General features: G+C 39.9%; 2 protein-coding genes, 1 long non-coding RNA gene and 1 other non-coding gene across 9 annotated transcripts in view; 1 reads left to right on the top strand and 3 right to left on the bottom strand.

Moving 5' to 3' along the window:
* Positions 1 to 13,488, bottom strand: part of AP2B1 (adaptor related protein complex 2 subunit beta 1) — a 115,202-nt gene extending 101,714 nt beyond the window's left edge. Inside the window, exons 1-3 of one of the 5 annotated variants that reach the window (XM_006219203.4) lie at positions 13,405 to 13,419; positions 8,347 to 8,572; positions 3,052 to 3,111 (exon numbers count right to left, since the gene is read on the bottom strand). In XM_006219203.4, coding sequence (XP_006219265.1) covers positions 3,052 to 3,088 — 37 coding nt within the window. In that variant the 5' untranslated portion in view covers positions 3,089 to 3,111; positions 8,347 to 8,572; positions 13,405 to 13,419. Of the gene's footprint in view, positions 1 to 3,051; positions 3,112 to 7,198; positions 7,219 to 8,346; positions 8,573 to 13,385 lie in introns of those variants that run through there. The other 4 variants (XM_072940365.1, XM_072940366.1, XM_015252021.3 and 1 more) reach the window with 4 other exon arrangements.
* Positions 13,489 to 13,546: 58 nt separating this feature from the next.
* PEX12 (peroxisomal biogenesis factor 12) lies at positions 13,547 to 17,161 on the top strand. 2 transcript variants are annotated; one of them, XM_015252025.3, is made up of 3 exons: positions 13,547 to 14,231; positions 14,553 to 15,106; positions 15,898 to 17,161. In XM_015252025.3, the coding sequence occupies exons 1-3, from the start codon at positions 14,106 to 14,108 to the stop codon at positions 16,298 to 16,300; spliced, it is 1,083 nt and encodes a 360-aa protein (XP_015107511.2). In that variant the 5' UTR covers positions 13,547 to 14,105; the 3' UTR covers positions 16,301 to 17,161. The 2 variants fall into 2 exon arrangements, with proteins under 2 accessions (XP_015107511.2, XP_006219270.2); XM_006219208.4 differs by having other exon boundaries at positions 13,548 to 14,231; positions 15,901 to 17,161.
* On the bottom strand, positions 14,511 to 20,095 carry LOC116283602 (uncharacterized). The gene is made up of 2 exons (XR_004193233.2): positions 19,633 to 20,095; positions 14,511 to 17,814 (listed from the first exon to the last, which is right to left on the bottom strand). It is a non-coding gene; the product is annotated as an uncharacterized lncRNA (long non-coding RNA).
* LOC116283629 (Z30 small nucleolar RNA) lies at positions 17,939 to 18,035 on the bottom strand. The gene has a single exon (XR_004193268.1). It is a non-coding gene; the product is annotated as a Z30 small nucleolar RNA (small nucleolar RNA).
* Positions 20,096 to 27,113: the final 7,018 nt, after the last annotated feature.

Below are 27,113 nucleotides of genomic sequence, written 5' to 3'. Positions count from 1 at the left end.
CAATCTTAAATGACTGACTGCTCAGACCCGACACTGAAATGCTAGAACTGTCACCACTATTTTAAGGCCAGGGCTCACCTACCTTCAGGAATCTGCAACTGCAGTAAGAGAGAAGGTAACAACCCTCAACTGGTTTTAAAAGAAAGAAGAAAATATACCATAAGATCATGAAAAAGACGTTGACTACTCAACACACTTCAACCTTCCATCTAGAGTACTGCCTTATTTTCTTTCACCTTTTTGACTATTCCTGAAGTTCATTTTAACCTCATTCACCAGCATAGAAATAGTGGGGACAGCAAACTATGTGATCTGCTGAAGCTTCAAAATGGGAAGGATGAAACTGGTTAAGAAATACAGAAGTTGAGCACTAAAAAAGTTTATTATATCAATATCCACTGCCAACAAAGCAAACAAATTGTTAGAAAAATTTGTTTTATTTGACAGCCACAAAAATAGCACAGCCAGAAAAGCTGGACCCTTTAGAGTCATTCTCCTTTTCGCCAAGTCCTCTGCTGCCAAATCCAGCTCTTAGGATTCCCGTCATTTACTTCTGGGAATAGTAAAGGACAAGCAGCAGGGTTTCAGAAAATCTGAATCGTGAAGAGCAGCAGAAGTTGAAGAATCAAAACAGGATGTAACTGGAATTATTCTGACTCCAGTAGCATAAATTTAAAGAATATATTCCAGTGACAGTTCTGGTGGGTGTTACAGGAAATAAAAGGAACACAGTCTACCCATTTTCAAAAATGTGGTATTTATCCAGCCGTGATTCATCTATAAGTCTCAAACTTTTACAAATCCCTGAATAAAAAAGGTTACCAGGAACCATTACAAGAGAAGGTTTGAAGAGTTATGTTAGTTTCTAATCATATCTTTTCATGTCACTGTAGACAACATCTTGGTCATCAAAGCACACAAAATGTTAACAGAAGAAATAAATGCATTTCAGAATGATATGAGAATCAGAAAAAAGAGCTGAAAACGAATGACAAGGGACTAAATGGCTTTTGTAAGGTGTAAGTAATAAAAATCGGAAGTTGTGTGGACCCAAGGTGGGGCACTAAGCGAGGCAAGGTATCTCATACATACTACAGCTTTATTAAATTATTCTTTTCCCCTCCTCCTCCCCTTAATCAAATCTACCAAGCTTTGCTAGCAGCCAGCAATAGTTTTCAATCTCGGCTACACATTAGAAAAATCTGGGGAGCTTTAAAAAATCCCCACACCTAGATCATATCCCACACCAAAGAAATCAGGATATCTGTATTGTTTCAGACTTCACTGGGGCAAGATGCAGGCAAGGCTGAAGGCCACAGGCTAGTAGCTGATACAATCAAGCAACTCACTATGGTGTTTTCTGTACTGTGACAGAAGAGCTTGTTCACCCTTAAATAACTCCAAATGACACAAAGGACAGATATGCCTGTGCCTCCCAGAAAATGTTCTAGTGCTCCAGGCCACTCTGTGTGCCCTCCTACGTTTTTTTTTTTCTTTTCGAAATCATTTTAATCTTCTTTTTTTTATGTGCATCATGGTAGTATTTATAAAAAAATTTTATTTAAGTAAAGTCAGTTTACAATGCTGTATTAAAATCATTTTAATCTTAAAGAAAAGTTGCAAAATTCCCCAACTGCTAACATTATGCCACATTTGTTTTATCATACTTTTTAGGTATTTATACTTTTTTATTAATTTAATAGTTAAACTGTAAAAAAAAAACACACACACAAAAACATAAATACAAAACAGAAACAGACCCATAGACATAGAATACAAACTTGCGGTTGCCAAGGGGGCAGGGGGTGGAAAAGGACAGACTGGGAGTTCAAAATTTGTAGATACTGACAGGCATATGTAGAACAGATAAACAAGATTATACAGGAAAATATATAAAAGATCTTGTGGTAGCTCACAGCGAAAAAAAAAGTGACAATGAATATATGTATGTTCATGTATAACTGAAAATTTGTGCTCTACACTGGAATTTGACACAACATTGTAAAATGACTATAACTCAATAAAAAAAACTTAAAAAAAGTTAAACTGTACACATCATGTCTCATTAGCTCTAAAGATGTCAGTGTATAATTTCTAAGAAGAAGGAATTGTTATATAACCATAACACAATGATGGAAATCAGGAAATTCAGCATTATCAAATCCACAGACTTTACACAAAGATCTCGATAATGTCTTTCATAGCAATTTTACCCTCATGCCCAATTTAGGATCATGCATTGCATTTACTGTCTCTTTAGTCTCCTTTAATTTGAAACAGTTAATCAGCCTTTATCTTCACAATAATGACATTTTTTAAAGTACATGCCAGTTATTTTATAAATGCCCTCAGTTTGGGTCTGTAGTAGGTGTTCTCTCATGATCACACTGAGGTTGTACGTTTTGGCAGCCATAATTCATAAATCATGGTGTGTTCTCAGCGCATCACACCATTTTTACCTTTAACAAAAAAGAGGTCACGAAGAACAATGCACGTGTAGAGGGATATGAAAATATCAAGTTTCCATGCATTGTTTTACATGATCTCTTTTTTATTAAGATACAAAAATTTTTAAATTATATGTATTATTATATGCATAGAAAAGACTGGGGGTACAAACCGAGCTGTCCTCAGGAAATGGAACTGCAAGGGAGAGAGCTTTCATTTTTACTTTTTACATATCCATATTGCTTTAATAGCACTCCTTGTTATAAAATGTTTATTTCCAAATAAAAAAATTGAAAGAGAATAAATGTGCTTCTTTCTCTTTCACCCTCTTCAGATCTATCAATGTTCAGTGAATCAATCTTAGATCTCTTCCTTTCACTAAAACCTTCTAGTCAAAATGGTGTGCATCATAACTCTATCTTTAAAAACTCACACTTTAACAATTTACTCAATACATTTTTTCTGTAAAAGTAGCAGATCCCCAATGAAAGGGTCCATAACATGCATGTCTGAGGAGGTCAGAAACATTCTACTTGAAACAATCTTACACCATGACTTTTGAAGAATCTTCAAAAAAGGCTTTGCTCAGGTTCTCATACTTACCTTTTTTATTGGTTGTAAAGTACTTGGAGTCAGTCATGGTTTCAGATCTTTAATGTGCACCTACAGCAAGAGAAAGGAATTCCTTTAACCAAGTTATTTATGTCCAGCAAGGCATTCAAACAATTTTAAGAACATTTACATGTAAGAATTTCAGTATTCAAAAATGAGTATCTTCATCCTTACCACCATCATTGGTGTCCCAAGGGACGCAAAGATAATTAAAAATGTAACTCTTACCTCAAAAAGCTAATTGTAGCAAAACCCAAAGTTCTAATGGAATAGAATGATAATCTGAAACTATCATGGCTTTATGATTTTATCCACAAAATTATCTCCTCAGAGTCTCCAAGACATAAAGCTATATTTTTTTGTAAATGCATTTTCTGTTAGTCACTCTAATATTTAAGATAAGGAAAAGTTTGTTTTGAAAGATCTTCCTATTACTCTCCATTAAGGGAAATCTGATTTACTTCCCTGACTCAAAATGGAGTCACCCAAAAACATGTATTTTGAAGCAGAGTAAAATTGAAAGAGAAAAGAATTCTGCAAATCTATTCACCATTACATGCAACTACCAATAAAAAGAATCTCTTTCAGAAAACATAAAAAAGCCTAAATTAGGAGGACAATATTCTTTCATGACAAACACCTAGAGAGGCAAATATGCCTCACGCATGGATTTTTTTTAAATTACATTTTTCATGTTTTCAACAATCTACACTTACCTCAAAAGTATTCCCAAAGAAAATAATATCTGCTTATAGTTAAAAACAAGGCAAAAACTAAGATATTTGTTCAGTCACACTGAGTACAAAAGAGAAATCAGGGAAAAGGATTAGGAAAAGGAAGGGAGCTAAAACTTAAAAGAACATGGATCCCAGCCTTAACTTTTCTGTTCCAACTTCCAGAATTAATCTAGCTGACATAAGCTCCACTGGTAAAACAAAAACAGCACTGACTGGTCACACTTCTCCCCAAATAATGAGATAATATTTTCTGATTTGAGAAACTCTTACGACTCTGTCCAATGTACTTCACTTCTTTAAAACTACTAAAATTTTAGTAATATTCTGTCTGCACTCAAAAATTAGTACCTTCTTCCTTACCACTCCATTATCATTAACAATACTTATTACCAAATTTAGGTCAGACACCCTGGCACCTGCTCATTACCATCTGGTCAAAACAACATGAGTGGTAACGTACTTGGCAAATTTGAGTGATAACACCTTGACAAGCAACAGTAAATATGGATCTGAGAGAAAAGACGTAAGCACTTTCCTTCAGTGTAACGAAAGAAAAGAAAAACAGAGCCAGAAAAACATAAAATGATGAAAAGAGCTTGGCTCAAATTTGATCTCTAAAATGCACCTCTTGGACAATTTAGGAGATATCAGACTGCCATGTTTCCAAGCAGCGACTTAATGTTTACAGTCTTGATCTCTATACAATACTGGTTTAGGTTGTACCAGCATTTTGCTGAATTACCTTGTTAAAAGAAGTGAGCTAGAGCTCACACAAATCATTATAGAATACAGAAATTTCTGTTTTGATAGTATTTGTTATAATTAAAGGTTAACCTGTAACAGAGGCTTGCCTTATGTAATATTTTCATAATGCCTTTCTAGCAAGAATTTGAAGAATGTTATAATCATTTAATCCATTCACAATGTAAACTAAATGTGAAGTGGGCAAACTGAAGAAAGGAATCCTTCGCATAAAAGGCCTGGAATAAATCTGCAGTTACCATCTAAGAACTTACATATACAAAGAGGAAAACCAGGATACAGAAATGATTACGACAGTCTGACCAGAGGGCCACAGCTCAAGGCCATTACGATCTATCTAGGATGTTATTATGCATTCCAAATCCTTTGGGATCATCAAAACTTAAAACTTGCTTAAGATTTAAAAACAAAATCTGCTTGGAATTTTTCACTGTTTCTTTGAAAAAGGGCCCCCAAATCGTTCTGTTTTCTAAAGCTCTCATACACAAACACACATATCAAATTCACACATATCAAATTCTTAACAGAAGTTTTCAACACAATCTTTTAAACATTCAATGAACCTAGTCTTACATAGAAAACAAATTTATGGTTACCAAAGGGGAAAGGAGGCGGAGGAATAAATCAGGGGTTTGGCATTAGCAGATACAAACTACTATACATACAACAGATAAACAACAAGGTCCTACTGTAGGGCACAGGGAACTATATTCAATATCTTGTAATAAATTATAATGGAAAAGAATCTGGAAAAGAATATATATACAGAAACTGAATCACTTTGCTGAACACGAGAAACTAACACAAGATTGTAAATCAATTATAATTTTAAAGTGTGTATGTGTATATATATATATATAATTACATACATACATACATAAATATATGTATATATATATATATAATTAACCTAGTTTTAAATCCTTCATTAGTGACCCACACATTTCATTCCCTCCCCTAACAAATTTCATCACTGAGGAATAGATCTGTCCTATTCATTGTGAGCACTTAGTGTTCTTAACTAGAGAATAATGTACCTACCCACAAAATTTCAGGGAAGAGGAGAGAATCAAGTACATAATCTTAGATCCTAAATTAAAAATTCCTGCTTTTAAAGAGAAAGGAGAAACATCACTCTCTTAGCTCACACTGTCCTACACAACAGTAATGAAATATCCCTTGCACATATTGGCAGAGAAACATTTTATCAAGTCAGTTCCTGCCTTAAGCCAAAAGAAACTCCAAAAAATAAAAATAGCCTAAACAAAAACAAATGAGAAGAGGCAGGGCTTGCACAACACTGTGTATGTACTAAATGCCACCGAACTACCACTTTAAAATGGTTAATTTTACGTTATGTGAATTTCTCCTAAAAAAAAAAACTGCGTATTTTAAAATGAGCTATGCTTAATCACATGCCAGAGATGAACATAGCCAGATTCTCCAAAACATTCGATGGTAAAAACTGTTGTCTGCTTTAGAAGCCAAAGACAAAGCAGCCAAAATAGAGCTCAAAATAGAGAACAAATCAAGTGTTTGCTGAAGAGCCTCAAAAAATCAAGTTCCTCCTGAGTTGGGAGGAGTGGATTTGTTCCTCAGGAGAGCCCCAGGGCAAAGCCAAGCCATCACACTACCTTTTTACTAGATCAAACTAGACAAGTCACTGGATGTTCTGAGGACTTGAGGTATGACCTAGGGACACTGTTTTTTTTGTTTTTTGTTTTTTTTTTTTTAAAAGAAGCTGCCACAATCAAAGCACAATCACTCTTACTTTCTTAGCCCAGAGTATGATGTCACTGCATTTCACAAAAGGCCTCCGTGTACAGGGTTATACATCGAGATTTAAAATAACCTAGTTTCTACTAAATATAGGCTGTGAAAGTCCCTTCTCAACCATTCCTCTCTCCTTCCAGTGCCCCTACAGAGAATACGGCCAGAAAAAAAATAGGGTCTTAATTTCAAATGGCTCTCTGGGAAATGGCAGCTAAATTAGAGCTGATGAGGTCACTAAATTCCCTCTCCACATAAAGTTGGGCTTTACCCCAGTTGGTGCTTATAGAGAAAAACTCAACAGAGTTAATCAAATTATGAAGCAAAAAGGTCATTCTAACAATCTTTCATTACAAGGGTGAGAAGTGCTAATCAGGTATTTCAACATAATGCAAAGACAGCAGCATCGTCAGGTATCGATAAAGCACAAGAAATTACAACAGACAACTAATTACAAGAGACAAATCTGTAATTTCCATCTAAAAATGACTACAAAGTAATTTATTAACATTATGATGTAGGAACGAAGCTCAAAAGTTTTACATCCAATTCTTAACTGAAACTCTAGAAAACATAAACCTGGAAGGGAAGAAAGAAGGAAGAAAGGAGACATGTCCTATCTAATTTGTTCCTTGTTCAGCTTGGTTCAAAACTTTGCCTAAAATTTAGTATTTTTTAAGATATAGATCTGTTTAAAGAAGAAGAAAAAAGATGGACGAACTGGACTTTCTTGAGTCTCTTAAGTCACAGAATGTTAGCTTTATACTAATTTGACCACTCAACTTTCAGTGAAGCTATCTGCAAAACACACTATGCTTTCTGCTTCTTTGGGAGTTTAAACTGTTAAGATACCTGCAAGCAGTTCTCACCTTACCACCACGCTTAGTCATCACTGGAATGTGTTAGGACACGTTTTCTTGTTCAGCTGCATCTCCTTCATCTGCTGCTTTCTATTATAACTTTGTAAGTGTATCCTGAGGCTAAGCAATGGAAGTATACCAGGAAGGTAATTAATAATTTAAATTGCTCCTCACTGAGACCACCTTCTTTGTCATTCTGCTTTTTCTAAGCTTATTGTGTTTACTTTCTTTTTTAAACCACAATGATTATAACAGTGTTCGGGATTTAAAACAAAACATTTCTTTTCAAAAGTCAAAGTTTAATGAAGGACGCATTCACACCTTATTCACACTGCTTCGTAATGAAGTACCCAAGTGAGTTCATTAAAAGCCTACTCCCCACCCCCCAAATAGAAGAGAGCTCTGGAAACTGCATGAATCAATTCTTCAGATTGAAAGACTATGGAATAACAGGAAGTTCCAGTTTCTTTACCTCTGTCTTAATCTACAATCTTTCTCAAACCAGACCATTCCTGCTAAGATAAGAAAGAAAAAATTCCGGGTTGAGATTTACTCCCACTTGCTTCCCGCTGTCTCACATCGGGTCAATTCTGGAGGTTTCTCTTCCCTTCCTCCAATGTCAGGAATTCCTCTTCTTTCCCCAGGTGGTCAAGATTTTAGGGATATGTTTCTCCATTACGAGGTGGGGGAGTGGTGTCTCAACCTCGATTTACGGAGGACCGGCGAGCTTTGTCCATTAATGAGCAAAGCTTTGGGGGAACCCCTTTTCCCTCTTGCCAGTTGGACACGTCCCAGCCTCTCAGTAAACGACATCAAACGGGGAAGAAGGAAGGTTCTCCCCTCGGCCTCCAGCCTCTACTCTCTACTGGCCACACCCCTGGCCTCTGGCCCTCCTAACCCCCCAACTTCGAACATATCTTTCCTCCAGTGTCCCCCAACTCCCAGTTGCCACCCAGAGGATTCCCCCACCCCGCCTCAGCGGTGGAGTCCTTTTCTCCAACCCTCTTCCTCACAACGGTCACACCCGACGGCTCACTCCATCCTCAACGGTCACGCTCCTAGGATTTCCTCCCCTCCGCCCGTCTCCAACCCAACCTGGGTTTCCCCCTGCCCCATCAAAAAGGGACACACCCCAAACTTAGCCGCCCTGAACTCACCGGAGGCAAGGGCGGGGGTGGCGGCAACAGCCAGAGAGCACGGCCCGAGTGGTGGTGTAATGGTTTCCTGCACGTCACGACTCCTTCTCCAGGTCTAAGCCACTGCGCAAAACCCACTTTGCCAGGGACAAAGATGGTGGAACTGGAAGCTCTGACGTCAGAGAGCCTCGACGGGTGACGTAATCCAAACGCGCGGGAGAACCAGAAAGGCGGCGATCTCTGTCGCCTTAGAAACGGAAAAAACATTTGTGTGGTCGGGAAAAGACCTGAGATCCCGGCCTCCTAGGAAGTTCAGTGACTATCCGAAGGGATCTATTAATAAGCTGACATTCTCTGGATCTGTTTCATCACGCAGTTCTCTAAAAACGTACACACAGGGTGAAATATCGAGAGAGAGAGAGAGAGACAGAGACAGAGAGAGACAGAGAGAGAGAGACAGAGAGAAGAGAGAGAGAGAGAGAGAGAGAGAGAGAGAGAGAGAGAGAGAGAGAGAGAGAGAGAGACAGAGAGAGAGAGAGAGGGAGAGGGAGAGGGAGAGGGAGAGAGAGAGAGAGAGAGAGAAGCTAATTTCCCTGGCCAGTTCAGGAGTATTAACAATGGCGATCTGGCCCAGGACTATACAAGCGCAGTAGGACAGGCGGAGAGTAGTGCAAGGAAAAGGGATCGACCTTGCATCAGATCTGAGTTCGAATCCCTGCTCTGAATGTGACTGGGAAAGTTACTTAACGTCTCCTCAACCTTAGTCTTATCTGTGAAATAAAGCCAATGGTATAACTCTCCTGAGTTTGTGAATCTTAAAATGGATTAAGTAGGTATAGCGCCTAGCATGTAATATGTGTGCTTACACAAAAGTAAGTTCCTTTCAGAAACCAAGACCTAGAAAACTCTATACCTTCCCCTCAAAACTAAAACTTCCTGCCTAAAACTGCACAAATAATAAAGTCTTTAACAACAACAACAAAAAAGAAACATAGGAAGAGTGAGAGCCTGAGCCAGAAGATGAGAAATCAAAATGCAAAGGGGACTGAGAAATAGTAAGAGAAGTGGAAGAAAAAGCAGGCGATTATAATGATTTGGGATGTTTTAGAGTTCTAGGAAGTCACAGGAACTATATACTATATCTCTGAGGCCTAGCCCCCTCCTCAAAATGTGTTGAATGAATAAACGGATCAGTGAGTGGTCAACAATCAAAGTTGCTGTAGGTAAAAGGAGGAAGGGCTGAAAAGTGTCCAAGGACTTAGCAACACAAAGGTCTCTGATGTCACTGCTGAGACCATCAGTGGAGATAATGAAGGCAAAAGCCATGCTACAAAGTTTAAAGATAAATCAGAGGTAAGGAAATTCAAAGAGTTAACAGATAACTCCAAAAGAAAGTATGGCTGAAAAGAGAAGAGATATAGATGGTATTTGAGGGAGAAGAGGGGCTTCAAGACAGCAGAATAGGAGGACATGGAGCTCACCTCCTCCCCAAATACATCAAAAATACATCTACATGTAGAACAATTCTCACAGAATACCTGCTAAGGGAAAGAGTAGCAAGAATTTTTTTTTAAGGTAAATTCTACACTCAAATTTTCTTTACACTATCCCTTTAGCAATACATGGGTTCAATTATTTTTCCTACCCATATGACTCCAAAATATCTATCTCTAGCCTTGACCTGTTCCCAAAGCTTCCCCCACCAAATTGCCAACCACAACGATGGGTAATTCTATACATATGGCCCACCCAAACTAAGCAAATCATAAAGGGATGGTGGGGGTGTTTGAAAAAAATCTGGTTCCAGGTACAACTCACAGAAGACAGAGGTGGATTTCATAAAGACGAAGCCACCAGAAAAATCTTTGATTCCTACCCACCTGTACCCTGTTCAAAAGCTTTCAACAGCTGATTTCCTCATTTGTACAGAACCTGTCCCTCTCCCAGTTTTCTTATCTCTGTGCTCTTTTGTTTTCTCATCCATAAAACAGGAGAAATAGTAATATCCAATAATAATATTATTACAAGAATGAAATGAATTAGTGTACACAAAGCACTTAGAACTATGCCTGCACATAGTATGGATGATGCAATTATTTCCTATAATTGCAGTTATTTCAATAAATTACATTACCAAAAATTGTAAGCCAGAAATCTAGGGGGGTCATTCTTGATTTCTCTCTCTCCCTTAACTGCCACATTCATTCCACCTCCAAGTTGTCAACCCTACCTTCAAAATATAATCTCAAATTCATCCTGCCCCCGCTATTCACCTCAATAGCCACCATCACCTCTTGCCTAAACTACTAGAAACCTCAACCCTTCCCCCAACCATTATCCATCCAGCCATCAGATTTTTAACTTCTGAAGTAAAATGAACATTCCAAAAAGTACACACATCATAAATGTAAAGCTTCATGAATTTTCACAAAGTAAACATAATCACATAACCATTACAGGGCCATCTTGAAAATATAACTTTGATCATGACTCTGGTGTATAAATCATTCAATGGCTTCCCATTACATTTTGACTAAAATCCAGTCTCCTTCCCATGGCCTGTGAGTCCCTGCATGGTTTGGACCGTCTACGTCTCTAATATCATTTTATCCTAATTTCAGTCACTCCTCATTTCCTCATTTCACCTTTTCCTAGCTTTTGCAGCCCTCAAAGACACCAAGCTCTTTCCCATCCTAAGGCCTTCACAACTGCCGTTCCTCCTGCCTAATGTTCATTTCTGCCAATTCCTCACATGGCTGACTGGCTCATAATTTAGGTCTCACTTTAATTGTAATCTCCTCACAAAGGCACACCCTGATAACCCAATCTAAAAGGTTCTGTTCTCCCAGCCCCCAACTCCTACCTCATCCCAGTCCTCTTACTCAATTTGTAAATTATTATTAGAGTTTATTTACTTATCTTCCTCTCCAACTAGGCTGTAAATTTCACAAGGGCAGATACCACATCTATTTTTATTACTTCTTTGTAATCCACCTATATCTACTTTTCAATATACTCTCTACTTTCCCTTTCTGTGGCTCTATAGTTAAAGCAAACAAGTTTCTATTTATGTACAACCCATACTGCTCCCTTAATCTGGAAAGCCTTGTTACCATCACTGCGACTTTCCTCAAATGTACTCATCTTTCAAGGTCCACCTAATCCACAAAACTTTGTCAGTGAACACCTAGTCCTGACATGAGGTACCGGAGATACCAGGTTACATCATTGTATTAGAAAGCAACTGGCAGAGAACCTGAGATAAAACGTAAGGTTAGAAATGTGCTTCGCTTTGTTTGGTTACATAAGCCAATATAGGCCTTCTGTTTAAGCTAGTTTGAATGCCTCATTTCTCCTAGCTGGTATTGTCTTGTTCTCTAAACTCACACCATATTAACCTATTTAATGGCTCTTAATAGCTTTTAACATAAACATAATCATTTATTACACCATAAACCCGAGTGGGATCTGTGATGAGGTGTTTATTATTTGTTGGCTGTAATCACTGACATTGTTATTTTTGACTGCCTTTCCTTTTTTTTTTCATGTAATAATGTCAGTTTACTTTTGGAGTATTCTCAAAGGACTACTAAAGTGTCTTGCCCTCTTTTGGCTAAGAGTGAAACACGGAGTGGAGAGGATATCTGAACCAAGGTAGGTCAATAGGAATTTGAATCATACAGTGATTGACAGACAGAAATTTGTTGAAGTTCATTCACTGCAACAATGATGCCTGCATGAGACTTTGCTAAATCTTGCTAGAAACATCCGGCAGGACAGTGATTCCTGTTCTTTCAGAGCTGGCTTTCCTTATTTCGATAGCTACTACACATTCTTCTCATAAATTTTTCAGTTTAAATTAGCCTGTTTTCTGTTGCTTGTAACCAAAGAACCCTAACTGATATAAATGTATAACTTCCCATTCCTCTCAATTGATGCTGTTTTTTAACTTTTTCTTTTTGCCTGTATGTGGTAGCTAGCATTGATTAAGCACCTAATGCCTGGTGCTTTATATAGATACATTATCTCTAGTCCTTAATACTATAAGGTAAAAATCTTGTATCAATGTGACTTTCTCCAGCAGGTATTTTGGTAGACTACAAAACACTTTTTAGAACTATAATTAAGGTTAACTTGCAAGATTTTATTTCTCCTATTGAAACAACTATATCCAAACCTTGTTTTCCAGCGTTCTCATTATGTGAACCAATTAACTATCTTTATACCATATGGTCCTATAGGGCAGTGATTAATACCCTCTACTTCTAGCTATTTAGCTCGGGGAGGGGCGGGTGACTGGAAGGAGAAGGAGGGAGATGAGAGAGAGAGGTAAACAAATTCAATAAACTTACAGCAGCAACACAAACAAGGCAATTGCATATGTGAAAGCACTTTACAAACGGTAAGGTTAAGTATATTAATTTTGGTATACAAATCATGGAAAGTACCTTCTCTGTCAAGCCTTCCCAGTTCACGCTACTTAGAATTCGTCAGAATCACTCCGTCTTAGCACTGTATTCATATCGCTAATGTGACACATCCTAACCGTGTACCAGGGTAGGAGCCATTTTCAGCGGGTGCAGCAAGTGCCCAGTTATGGTTGAATATAACCTAACCTAGAAGACAGTTAAGCTATCAGCTTGAATTAAAACTAATCGTCCCAAATTCCGAGGAACAGCAGGAACTTTTTCTCATTCTAACCATCTTTTTAAAAAAACAATTGGCGGTCATAAAGCTAAGGCTTCTAAATCTCTAGCTCTGCTCCTTCGAATCCTTCTCGAAAGCGACAGAATATAGTGAATCACCAGCCCCGGCCGCGACCACAGTGAGAAACGACCATTCCACAGTCCCTTGGGTCCCTCCGCCCCTAACTCTATCGCCCCAGAGAACGAAGTCCTCAGCAGCAGGCGGAGCTCTGGCTCCAGGCGCCAGACGTGGGCGTGGCGGCCTCAACACCTTGCCGAAAAGCTCCATAGAAATCAGAGCTGTGGCTTTCCAACGAGGCTTTGATGTAAAACCAGCTAAGAGAATTAAAACCAGCTAAAAAAAGTAAAACCTACGAGTAGGAAATCCTCCTACCAGCGAACCCCGGAGGGCAGTCTTTACTTTTAGCGGGGGCGGAAGCGGAAGGCCCAGTGAGATCATAGAGTTCTCTAGTTCCGGCCTCGGGCGGAGTTCGAGGCTAGAGCGCCTCTCCTCCGCCAGCCGTTCCCAATTTCTGGCGCTTCCTATTTCCGGGTGCGGCTTCTGTCATAAAGCGGAGACCTCCGTTCAGACGTGGTGTCGCGGGTCCCTCGCCAGTAGCCTGGGGTCAGCGCGCAAGGACGGGCGCGGGCAGGGGGACTGCACAGCCTACGGCTGCGGCGGACTGTGCGGGCCGGCCCGCACTGGCACCTCTGAGCCCTCAGAGCTGCCTGGCTTTTGAGCCCTCACGATTTCGAGTCCATTATTGCCGGCCTCCAGGACGGCCGCTCGAGACCCCAGCGCTGCTTCGCCCCACAGTCACGCTCTGCCCTGCGAGGTGCAGCATTAATCAAATAACCGCCTCCCACACACCACTGTCACTCACATCCGCGTTAACTTCTGTCTTAACCTCCTTCATACAAGACCCCTCTCCTCTTCTTCCAGAAGAGGTCATTTTTGCCCACTTCCCGGAAAATCGAGGGAGTACCCTGCTGAAAGGTTACTTTTAAGGCTGAGCACCCATTTGATACCCCCCAAAACTTTATGCTTGCCGGAGCGTTTGTGGGCAAAGTAAAACCCAGTGCACACGGGAAACTATGGCTGAGCATGGGGCTCACATCACAGCTGCTTCTGTGGTGGATGACCAGCCATCCATCTTTGAGGTGGTGGCACAGGACAGTTTAATGACAGCAGTGAGACCTGCTCTTCAGCATGTGGTCAAGGTAAGGTATTAATTCTCTGACAAATTTTAGGGGTGTCTGGGTAAAAACGAAACCAATAATTTGAATTTATTTCTTGGCCTAGGTTTTGAAACTACCAATTAGCATGTAATTCATATCCTATGATTTAAGGGTTATTGAGTCTGTTAGGTGTAGAGCATTGTGTGCGCTGAATATTTCAAGGAGGTTAGGGAAGACCCCAAAAGAATTGACTTGTTTAAGCCCAAAATGTAGAATTTAGAGGGAAAAAAATTATAAATACAAGAATTATAAATACAGCTGTGTAATGGAATGAATTTCATTTATTGATTTATTTTGCTTTAGGTTCTTGCAGAATCAAATCCTGCCCACTACAGCTTCTTTTGGAGGTGGTTCGATGAAATCTTTACCCTGCTAGATCTTCTGCTCCAGCAGCATTATCTGTCTAAAACCAGTGCCTCGTTTTCTGAAAACTTTTATGGCTTAAAGAGGATTGTAATGGGAGACACACAGAAACTTCAGAGACTGGCCAGTGCTGGTCTCCCAAAGCAGCAGCTCTGGAAGTCAATTATGTTCCTGGTTCTTCTTCCCTATCTCAAAGTGAAGCTGGAGAAACTGGTTTCTAGCCTGAGAGAAGAGGATGAATATTCTATCCATCCCCCTTCTTCCCTCTGGAAACAATTTTACAGAGCCTTCCTGGCAGCCTACCCATTTGTTAACATGGCCTGGGAAGGCTGGTTTCTTGTACAACAACTTCGATACATCCTAGGAAAAGCTCAGCATCACTCACCACTGCTGAGTCTGGCTGGAGTTCGGCTAGGTCGACTTACAGTTCAGGATATACAGGCTCTGGAGCACAAGGCAGCCGAAGCCAGCGTGACGCCGCAACCAGCCAGCAGGTGAGGCCTTAACATTTTTCCAAGACCTCTGATCAGTAGATTCTAAACTCTTATCCCAATTTTATGAAATTCACCTCCTTCAGTCAACTTTATTTCATAAAATCATAGGAAAATTCTTGTGGCCATAAAAACAGTAACTGTCCTCATCATACTGACTGCATTTTTGAGCACACTTGCTATGTGCCAGGCCCTGTGCTAGATGTTTATGTACATTGTCTCAGTCCTCATCACAACTCAATGAAATAAATGCATGAGCAGTGAACAGTTGAAGAAACTAAGTTCTAACAGTTAAGTACCTTGCCAAAGACACACAGCTAGGTGGCAGAGCTGAGATTCGAGCCAGATCAATACAATTCTAAAGACTGTGCTCTTAACCACTAGTGCTGTCCTGCTTCTAGTTAGTGTTTGTGTTCTCCTACAAGTTTAAATACATTCCTCAATACTGTCGAGTTATTTTTTTAAGTGAGTTGTTTCTTTTTCTGGATATACTATCTTTTACCCCTCAAAAAGGTCTATATAATCAATGTCTAATTTCTTTCTCAAAACACAAAACAAAACCCTAGTCATTAAAAACAAAGCTCAGCTCCTATTCTCCTAAAATACTGTTAAGTCAGAGAGGGCACTGTTCAGAACAGATCCTCAAAGAGACAATGCCAGTCCAGCAACTCTTCAATCCCCAAGCTGAATCAGTGATTCTGATGAAAAGTATAAGAACTGCATTTAATTTAGTCATTCTGTGATTACACCTAAATAAAGTTTCTCCTTTTTGCCTCCTTGTTCTATTCTCCCAGCAGCATTGGTGAAAAGATAAAGTCAGCTCTGAAGAAAGCCATGGGGGGTGCTGCCTTATCCCTCTCTAAGGGCCTCTCTGTGGGTGTATTCTTCCTGCAGTTCCTTGAGTGGTGGTACTCATCTGAAAATCAAGAAACCATCAAATCATTGACTGCCCTGCCTACTCCGCCACCGCCTGTACACCTGAACTACAATTCTGATTCGCCCCTGTTACCCAAAATGAAGACTGTGTGCCCACTGTGTCGTAAAAACCGGGTGAACGACACTGTTCTCGCCACCTCTGGCTATGTGTTTTGTTATCGCTGTGTGTTTAATTATGTGAGGAGCCACCAAGCTTGTCCCATCACAGGTTACCCAACAGAAGTACAACATCTCATTAAGCTGTACTCCCCTGAGAACTGAAAGGGGTTAGCATCTTATCCCATGACAAAATGATTGCACTATGAGGCCACAGGGTAGTTTTCTACATGGTACATAGCGTTGTTTAATACTTCTAATTCTCAATTAATAATTGTATGAACTTTAAACAACTATCTGGATTTCTTTAAAAGGATATACTCGTTGATCTTAACCTTTTAGCTTGCTCTCTAGACACCCCGTCTCAGGGTTGACCAAGCTGGTCAGAGTGAGAGAACTGGGATTGGCAAGGGATGTGAGGGTCAGCATAGAGGAAGTGGATAAAAGGATAATTAGCACAGAAGCTTTTCCTGTCCCCTTCCTTAAAGGACAAGGGGTATAGAAAGAAGCTCTCAGGAAAACCTACATTAGACCTCATCAAGTGGGTGGTGGAGGAGAGGCAGGTCTTTAGGGAAAAAAGCATTTATCTGTCTCTAAGGAATAGGTTGTATCAGTTTACAAACAGTGTAAAACTTTTTATAGAAATACTTAGAAATGCTTTAGAAAAACAACAGCTCCTTCCATATGCTGTGACCCATTTGTTAAATAACATCTGCCATAGTTTATGAACTTTTAAAGATCCTTTGTGGACTATACATATCTTTCTTCAGAAACTGGTTCAAGGAGAATAGGGATTGAATGTAGACACAGACTAGTTTGAAGATTCCACTGTGAAAGCAAAGCTATTAATGAAGAGATGAAATAAAATACTGATCTAACTATGACTGTATAAAGAAAGGATCTTTTAATAAGCTCTTGCTGCTTGCTGTTAAGAGTTTGCTAAACTGGCATGAATTATTCTGGCTATTACTAAAGTTTCTATGAAACGCTTAAGCAAATTTTGAGAATAAATGTTTTTAGCAAAGAGCTGTTCCATGTTGTCATGACTATGTGGAAATGGAAAGATTAGTTAAGTGTTTAAATTTTTCAATCAGACCACCTTTGACTTTTTGAGGTATTTTCTATTAACATTTTGCTTTTTTTGCTACTCCAATATTCGGAGAAATCCTCTACTCCAAGAGCAAATCCTCTACTCCGGTTCAGCCTTGCATGAAATATCTTACTTCAGAAATACTACAGAAATACTTAAGTTGCCTATGTAGAAAAATGCAAGCCACTGGATTGGCAGGTTGGTGAAAACATGGGTTTAAAAAAAAATCATTAGAAGAGGAAGGATGAAAATTTTTCATTATTTGCTGAGATTGGTCTTTTCCAATACAACTCATTTTAGAAATTCAAAGCACATTTCTCTGATAACACAAAGGTGATAAAACTAAATTTTGAAACAATACCCTATAGATTTTTAAATACTAACACTTTTATGTGCCATAAGAAAAGTATAATGGATATTTACAAAAATTCTTGTTAATCACAAAGTTTTATGAAAACAAATACCATAGTTAATTAAACAAACTTTTTTTTAAATATAGTAATAAGTCAGTAAGGGAACTGAACCAGATTCAGGATTGAAATAACGCAGTCTTCCATGAAGATATCAAAGCCAGATTTTTCACCTCAACCTAAGAAGGAAAACATAAAAGTATCAGTAATTCAAAAGAGTATCAAAGAAACACTCTTAAACATAACAAAACCAGTATCCAAATAGGCTAGAACATACCAATGTGGAAAAACCACAACCAGAATCAGCTCAGAGAGAAGATTAAGGGGTCATATCCTGGTCAAAGCCAGCACTGAAGCAATGGCAATACCAGGTCAGACTATACTTCACTCATCATCGCATCACTGCACTTCAGCTCCCTGTATGATCTAAGAGCAGCTCAACACCCTATTTTGACATCCAAGAAGACTTAGGTTTACCCATGAAAAAAATAAAGGCTTCTTTTAGATTAAGTTTCAACCATAGGCTTTCAATACTTGATCTTCCACTATGTACCTTAAACAATTGTGTTGTACAAAAAACGCAAACTTGAACAAGTTTTTTTGGGGGGGTGCTTTTTTGTTTCAAAGTACAGAGTAATGTGGAGAAGTATGTACAGTTCAAAAACATGTCTTCTTTTTATTGAGCCCAAACACCATATATGATAAAAACAGGGATGCCTGTGAAGGGACTTATAGTCGAATTCTAAAGCAAGTTTTAGAAAAAGATTTTCTACTAAATTCCTGTATAAAGGAAAGTCCAGTTTATTTAATATACAGTTTGATATATAACTCTGCTGCCAACAAAATTGAAAAGTACAGTCATAAAAATTTTATACAAGTCTTCTCAAGAGTCCAAGGCCCGAGGAGGCTATGATTTGACAAAAGTCCATAGCAAATTAACAGCACAGTTGGAAAGAGAAATTGAGGTCTGATGACCAGATTTATATTTTCCCACTATCAGCTAAATACAAAGTTTAACTTCATTTTTCTCCAGGCCATGGGTGAGATGAAGGAAACAATGCAAAGCCTGGGTAATTCACAACCTGGATAATCAATTTCTGAATGAGAAAGCTGACTGCATTTCATTTATTCTAAATGGCACCTTCTCATGGTACATTATGGCTGATATGCTATGCTAACATACTAGGATCACAAACAATGTCACCCTCTCAAGCCTTTCAGCATAGTATTGTCAGTATCTAAATAACACTTCTGGAGAAATACAACACGCTTCCTTCAGCCTTTTTTAAATGTCACTAGACATTCCATAGTTAAAAACTGACAGCCACAGTCGTGGTCTGCGTTCTCCATTCAGTAACTAAACGCCAGGAAGAGAGGACAACTAACACAGTGTCTGTTTAAGAAGCTATGCTCAAGCCTTTATCTCATCGACCTCTAAAGGTGAAGTAAGTGCACCTTAAAAATGAGCAAACAGGCTGAGAACTTAATTTTAATAACTCTGTCTAAAAAGCATAAAACTTGTGAGCAGAGCTTCATGTGTACTCCAGCCACACACAGGGGCACACCTTCCTAGTTCTCTTCCTCCACTTTGCTCCATCTGGAGGGCTTTCCCTACCCGCTTTCAATTTGCAGAACGCCTAATTACAGTTCTAAAATCTTACTCAAATGTCACCATCTCTGTTAAGTGGTTCCTAACTCCTTCCGTCATCCCCTCCTATCTCCCACAGCACTTTTTCCCAAGACAGTACGCATCACACGCCAATTATTCACCCATTCACGTCCCCCATTTCCCCGTCTCTCCCACCAGCCCATCACACAGCTCCTAAAGAACCAGGACTGTGTCTTACTGGCCTTTGCGTCTATTACGCTCAGAACGGTGCCTAGTACAGGAGGCTCAATAAACGAACGTTTAATTCAGTCAAGGAGCGACCCACCCTACTAAACCCTAAACTCCTAAAATATAAAAACATACGCACAAATTTATAAAGCCGACTTACCTCCAATATTTCTTAAGAACGTACCTCAAGCATCTCTAAGCCCTCCTTCCCCCAGCTTCTAACTCATGGCGTTTTGCACGGCCCCCTGAGCAGAAGCACCAATACTTATACACAGTGGACCCTCAAAATAATAATAACAATAATAACACCACTACTACTACGAATACTACTACTACTAAGAACAACAATGTCCAAACCCCACCAACTTCAGGAAAGACTGAGAAGCCGTCCTCGTGGGGAAACACAAGCAAGGCCTGAGCCAGGGCTCAAACCAAAGCCTCAGGAAGGGGGTCCGCAGCCCGCTTTCTAACCCCCCCCCCCCCCCAATTCTTACGCCTTAGATTCTCAGGAAGCCAGGCCCGGCCTGCAGAAGCTGACGGCAGCCAACTCTCTCTCAGCAGTTCAGCGCCAGGAAGCACCAGCTTTCGAGTTCCCACCCGCCTCAGTGTTGCTGCCCCGCCGGTATCCCACCGTCCTGAGCGGCTGGAGCGGGACAACCAATCGCGCAGCGGCTAGAGGATCACGTGGGCCCCAGTCTTGAGGCGGGGCTGGTGCAAGGAACAGCCAATCGGAGGGCGAGGCAAACGTCAGCGGGGGAGCGGGCAGGCTGACGCCAGCGCCTTCTCCCTCGCTTCTTTGCGTGGCGGGCTCCATCCTCAGCGTTAAAAGCTACGGTCTGGACAGTTCCAGCACGCACTCGGAGTGCCTGCTCTTGGATGTCGGGAAGGCTGTTACCTGGAGTAGTTTTGCCAGTGCTTTGTTTCACAACTGGGGAAGGGCATCTGAGGCAGGGTCGTAGAGTGTGTGCGCCCTGGGTTTCTGGGAGGAACTGCCGATTCAAACACGGATCCAATAGTATTTATTGCGCTTCTGCTGGATTCTCGCCTGCAGGCTAGAGAATGGGGTAGTTTGAAGAATGTGTCCCTCCCTCCTCGTCCAAGAGGAAACTCATTGGCTGCTGGGGGCTTGGACGCTTCCTAAATAAGCAAGAGGTGCCACAAGAAAAGTGCAGCTAAATACTTAAGAACTGCAAAAGAGAGCAGGAAAGACTTCCTGGGAGAGGTGGCATTTGATATGGGTCTTGAAAAATGGGTGGGATTTGAGAGTTAGAAGTTTCTGGGAGAAAATAAATTAATTACCAAATTAAATGAGAAAGCATAGGGGAGCTTACCAAATTTAAGTAAAGTTGAAACAGTGTAGTGTTTCTAAAAATTCAGTGAGTTAGAAAAACCAGGAGGAAACTTATCGATGTAGATGCGCTCCAGCATCAAAAACAAAACTCTACAATCCAGACTACAGAATCAGTAAGGTTGAATCTGGAGTTGGAGCCCAGGCATGCATATTTTTAATAAGTGCCCCAAGGGAGATCCTGTTACCACCAAAGTTTGCGGACCAGTGTTAGTGTTAGAGAAAGGGGGTGGTAGGAGATTTGAAAGACAGGGCAAGACTTTGTTAAAGATGGTGCTTGCTGGCCATGTAGTTTAGACTACTCTGGAAGAAGTGGGAGAATTCAAGATTTCAGAGTCTGAGGAGATAAGACTGATCAGAGGTGAAAACTCAATGTGCAGCTGTGTCTTTAAATAGATTGAAGGAAGACAGAGTGAAAGAAGGGGAAACTCTTGCAAGAGATTGCAGTGGTCCAGGGGAGAGCTAATAAGAAATGGAGAGGTGCATATGAAAGGCAGCAGGAGGAATGTGATGAGTGTCAGATAGGGATGGGTAGAAGGACATTAGGAAATAAAAGGGAAGAATGGAGAAAAATGAAACGTCTTCTGTACCAGACCCTCTAAAGGCCTCCATTGTACTTTAAGGATAGGAGGGGTTAGATAGACAGTGAGGGGAATGGGCCTTCGCAATGCTGTTTCATCTGCCTGGTTTTCCTCTTTCTTCTCCAGTTCCCTTTCTCAACCTGCTTCATTCTTACTTGCAGGCTTCAGCTCATAGACCACCTCATTTATGAAAACTTACTCACAAGCACAGTTATTGTCATTCCTCAGAACACCATGAGCACACTTTTCACATGTTTCTAGCTCTCCAGAATGGCACTAGAGTGTAGTGGTCATGCATATGGACTACAGTATTTGCAAGCACTATAAATTCTCTGTTCCTCCTTTTCCCTATCTGTAAAAAGGGAATCATAACAGCAGCTACCTCATAGAGCTTTTATGAGAATTAAATGAGAACAATGCATAGTACACAGAGTGCTCCACTGATGTATGTGTTGTATTGCGATGAGTTGTTTAATACATGTTTTCCCTCTCTAGATTGTGAACAGGACATGTATTTTATTCTTCTGGCTAATAGTAAGCCTCCATGGCAGAATGCTCGTAAATGGGTTTTGGAATCAGGTAGACAGGGGTTCAAATCCCAGCCCTACTATTTACTAGGTGTGTAACCTTGAGCTTTACTCCCCTGAGCTCAGTTTCTTCATTTATAAGATGGTGAAAATCATGCATGTCTTACAATCATGCATGTCTTACATGTTCTGAGGGCAATTTGAGAGCATCAAATTTGCATATCTGGCCCAAAGAAGGCAGTCACTAAATGGCCCAAATGGCAGGTAGACCCAGAGCATAGCACCACGTTCAGAGTACGGTAAGTGCTTAGAAATTGATGACTGAATGGAAAGCTGACATTCTATGCCAGGCACCATGCTAAGCTATTTATGTATATCATCTCACTTCATTCTCACAAGAACTGTATGGAGAAGGCACTATTATTATCTTCAATCTACATAGAAGGAATCTGAGGCTTTTCTTAACCAAGATTTCAAAGCTAAAAAGCTCTACAGCTAGGGTTTCAACAGTCTTAGTGCTCAAAAAACCCAGCTGACTGAATGAGAGAATGAATAAAAGTTGGGAGACTTACCCAGAATCAGGTGGTAGTGTGGTAGAACCAGCAATCTTGCTCACTATACTATCTACTCTGCTGTTCTAGCCAAATCTTCTCTACGAATGAACTGAGAATGCGATGGAGGCTGGTATTTGGCAGTTTGTGTCTGTTGAGCTCCAACGCTGTCCTGTAACTACCTCTGCTGATAAACAGAGATGCTTAGTGAATAAAAACTTCTTAAGTAAATTGGGAGCTCTGGTTCTCAGCCAACTGTCAGCATGCTCACATCACTTTCCCAAGGCTTAGAGCAAATCACCGCCCAAGCTACTGATTTCGTGGACATTTGCTTTGAGGTATCAGAGCCAAAATGTGAGATCCTCCCTGGCCTGACAGCTTACTTTTCATAGCCAGGGGACTTAACTAAGGAACTTTGAAGATGGAAGAGAATCTCTCTTTGCATATCTTTCACATTATCCTTCCTTCTGATTTGGTCCCCAATAGTGCATTGAAGAAGAATAAGAAGGGAACAACAATCCAGTTCCTAGTTCTCCTGCCCCAAAAATGTTCTCCCTGTTGACTGGGAAGAAAAAGGGAGGTACTTAGATAGCTATCTGATTTTGAGACTCCAAAGCAACCCAGAATCCCAAACGAGAAACGCAGTGGAAGGAGTAGGGGCATCTGTATTAAACAGACCTGGCTTTGCACCCCAGCTCTTCCACTTACTGGCCGTGGAATCTCAGTGTCCATGTAATGTGCCACGCTCCCAGCTTGGACCCTTGTGCCCAAATGCACATGTCCAGTAAATGATGGTTCTTTTCATCTTTCTAAAAGTAAGTAATATAAGAAGGATTTCAGTGCAAGCATGAAGCTGAGAATTAAGGTAGATGGTAGAACGAAAAGTGAGACTGAATTTGGAAGTGAAGTGAGTGAAAAAGGGTTAAAGTTGAAGCCGAGAACAGGCCTTTGCAATTTATTGTGTTGCTCTGCTGATTACACATCATAGTATCCATTCTGCCTCCTCTCCTGGAAACTCTTTTCAGCCAAACAGGAACAAAAAGTAATGCCAGCAAAGCAGGACTTCGTAGGAACAGTAACCTCAGTTAAAAAAAAAAAAAAAAAAAAGACAGGAGGGGTATCCAGAATCCTATTTAAGAATATCATTTCTGTAGAAACACAAAGTTGTTGGATGGGTTACTTTAGAGGGAAGGAAGTACATTAATTTCCTGTGGCTGTTATAACAAATTACCACAGTCCTGGTTGCTTAAAACATCAAAAATTTATTCTCTCACAGCTGGAAGTTTGACATAAGTGGGCAGAAATCAAGGTGTCAACAGGGCTGTGTTCCTTCCAGAGACTCTAGGGGAGAATCCACTTTGTGCCTCTTTCAGCCTCCAGTGCCTGCCGGCATTCCCTCACTTGTGGCCACATCACTCCAGTCTCTGCCTCTGTAGTCACATTGCCTCCTCCTCTTCTGTATGTATCAAATTTCTTTCTGCTGCTCTCTTATGAGAACAATTGTGATTGGCTTTAAGGCCCTTAAGGATAATCTCATCTCAACTACTTAATTACATCTGCAAAGATCCTTTCTCCTTGTAAATTAACACTTACGTTTCTTACACATGCATCCCAATGTTCATAGCAGCACTATTTACAATTGCCAAGACATAGAAACAACCTAAATGTCCATCGATAGATGACTGGATAAAAAAGATGTGGTATACATATATACATACACAAAGGGATGTTACTCAGCCATAAAAAAGAATGAAATAATGCCATTTGCAGCAACATGGATGGACCTAGAGATTATCACGCTAAGTGAAGTTAGTCAGCTAGAGAAAGATAAATATCATATGGTACCACTTATATGTGGAATCTAAAAAAATGATACAAATTTTACTTATAAACCAAAATTGACTCAAGGACATAGAAAACAAACTGGTTACCAAAGGGGAAAGGGCAGGGGAGGGATAAATTAGGAGTTTGGGATTAAGAGATACACATTACTATACATGAAATAAACAACTAGGACCTACTATATAGCACAGGGAACTATATTCAATTTCTTGTAATAATACGTAATGGAAAAGAATCTGAAAAAAAATGTGTATGTATATGTATAACTGAATCGCTTTGCTCTACACCTGAAACTAACATTGTAAATCAACTACACTTCAACAGAAAACAAAATTTTTAAAATTTACAGGTTCTTCTTTATCATCATCATCATCACCACCATCATCATCATCAATAATTGATGGTCATTTTTCAGCCTACTACAAGAAGTTTGATCCAGTTTAACCAGCACCCCCAAATGACTGTCTCTTATCTGTTTATTTTTCCATTTAAATATTTTCTTTAAATTGGTGTTCACTGTAGACCATGTATAAAATACAGAAAAGCTAAAGAAAAAATAAAGGAAAAGAAATTAGATGAAAAATCATCTATAATCCTCTCACCCAGGGATAGCTAAGCCGTCAGCAATGAATATTCACTAGGCTGGGTCTTGTGCCCAAAAAGAGGAAGAGTATGAAAAAAAAAATAGAATAGAATAAGTGATTTGGAAGGTGATAGAATAGGCTAATATTTCTCATACTGGATATGCACAGGGCAGCTTAAAATGAATGTGGAGCTTTGAAATGAAATTAGCCAGGACAGGAGGTGCTTGTATGATGTATGGAAATGACACTCAGTGTTTAAGAGGTGAGAAGTTTAGCTTTAGCCCCTTACTTGAACACCCCTGAATTCTCCCATTACTACTTCATTCACTCCCAGAGGTCAGACCCTAGCCTGCCAATCTGCCCTGTCATAGGCTTTTCTCGGGTTCTTATCAGCCTTCCTCAGTGGGTCAATGTTATGAAGACTAGGGGAGTCTGGCAGAGTTCCTGCTCCTCCCAGGCTGCTATCAAAGGGCAGCAGGGGCTGTGACAGAAGGCAAACATTCAGACCGAAGCCAGATGTGGAACTGAAACAGCCAGAGGAAAAGCAAGAGCATCAGGTAAAAAAAAAAAATTAAATCTCATTCATCTCATCTTAGGTGTAGTTTATGTCTGAGGGCAGGAATCGGTTGGGTCATCGCTAAGGAGAAACTTGTAAAGGAAAAAAAGTGAGAAATTTGGGGATGTGTGGAGTAGATGTTCATATGGAGCTAAACTCTCAGAAAACTCTGAATCTATCATGGTTGTTATCAGCATCCAAGTAACATCAGTGAGACTTGGGAGTCATGAGAGTATAGTTCTGCTAGTTCAAAGGCAATTAGATTTGTTCTGTGAGTCTCAGCAGGTGGAAGTTATAGGGGGACAAACTGTAGCTGAAAATAAGGGAGCCATTTCTAACAGCTCTGAGAAAATTGAAGGGGACTAATTTAAGAGAGAGTGAGTTACTTGTTATTGGAGATGTTCAAGCTGGAAAGCAATTTGTGGGGAGTTGCATATATTTTAGAGAGGATTTAAGAGTCAGATAGGTGGTTGGACCAGAAGATCTTTAAAGTCCCTTCTAACACTTCTGTGATTCTATGATATGAAGAGAATCTTGTTAGAAATTTCTCTAAGAACCCAGTATTTACATTTGCCTATGGGAGATGCTCACATAGGAAAAAACAATTCATCAGGTTGATTCTGGTTTGCCTGGAGGAAGTAAAAAGGCAACCAAGAGTTAACTAATGTCAGAGGAGGGGGCCCACCCTGCTGGAGGCCTGCTTTTTTCCCTCTTGGTGGGTATAAACAATACCCACATGGCCTCTGCCTAGCAGAGATCACATGGAAGAAATAGGTTCCTTTTTTGGAGAGGAAGAATTTCGGTTTGGGTTAGTAAATATTTTATTTTACAATTAACAAAAGCTAAGGGGGCCATGTCTGAAACATTTGCTTCCCAGGGGCTAACCTCAGTTTAGGTCTGGTGTGGGAAGCAAAAGGAGGTTGGCCACAGTTTAATAATGATGTCTCAAAGGCTCATGTTCGTTCCCAAGTCTTAGAGGTTCCCACGGCACAGGCAAACTGTTAGGAGGGAAGAAAACTCTGCATCACACTGTATATGAAGAAATGTACTTTTAGAAGAATGTTTGAAGAGCTTAAAAGATTTCTGCATTTGGTATCAACTGACATTCTTTCAGAAGTAGAATAAAGGGTTTAAAAATGTATAAAATAGAACAGAAAGAATACCAGGTTTTATGTTTGTTTTCATAGCCAGATCTACGTCACATATACTGCGAAACTATTCTCCCTTGTTCTCTATTGCATTCCTTTCTTTCCCCTTTGAATTATAAATAGGAGCATCTTCTGATGTCAACTATTACTTCTGTGTTTTCTCTAATAACTTGCTTTGGCTCCTGTGACAACCCATGTCCTTTACATCTGGGCTCACTGTTGGTGCTTCCTGATTTTAAAAGAAAAGTGGCTAAAAATTTCAGCAATACGATTTTTTCCAGTATGGTAAAATACTAAGCAGTTTATCGATGCCCATTCATGCAGGAAAGGCCAAAGTTCTTGGCAAAGTTGTCAGAAAACACTTACATCAAAGAGTACTTCCAACAATAAAATGTATCTCTACTAATTTATAGCTTTGAAGAAAATATTGCAATCTCTGGAATTCTTGTTTACGTAGAAACATTTTTGTCCTGATTTTTTATTGGAGCCCTTTCTGTTATTGTT

Source organism: Vicugna pacos, chromosome 16 (genome assembly GCF_048564905.1).
Source record: "Vicugna pacos chromosome 16, VicPac4, whole genome shotgun sequence".
Taxonomy (NCBI): domain Eukaryota; kingdom Metazoa; phylum Chordata; class Mammalia; order Artiodactyla; family Camelidae; genus Vicugna; species Vicugna pacos.
The sequence above is the reverse complement of the archived record's forward strand: the minus strand, read 5'-3'. Positions and strand labels throughout refer to the sequence as shown.

Excerpts from the sequence above, each read along its gene's own strand:
- PEX12 (XM_015252025.3), top strand. The coding sequence starts at position 14,106 with ATGGCTGAGCATGGGGCTCACATCACAGCTGCTTCTGTGGTGGATGAC. Across the intron at positions 14,232-14,552 it reads CTCTTCAGCATGTGGTCAAG|GTTCTTGCAGAATCAAATCC; the intron begins GTAAGGTATTAA and ends ATTTTGCTTTAG. Across the intron at positions 15,107-15,897 it reads ACGCCGCAACCAGCCAGCAG|CAGCATTGGTGAAAAGATAA; the intron begins GTGAGGCCTTAA and ends CTATTCTCCCAG.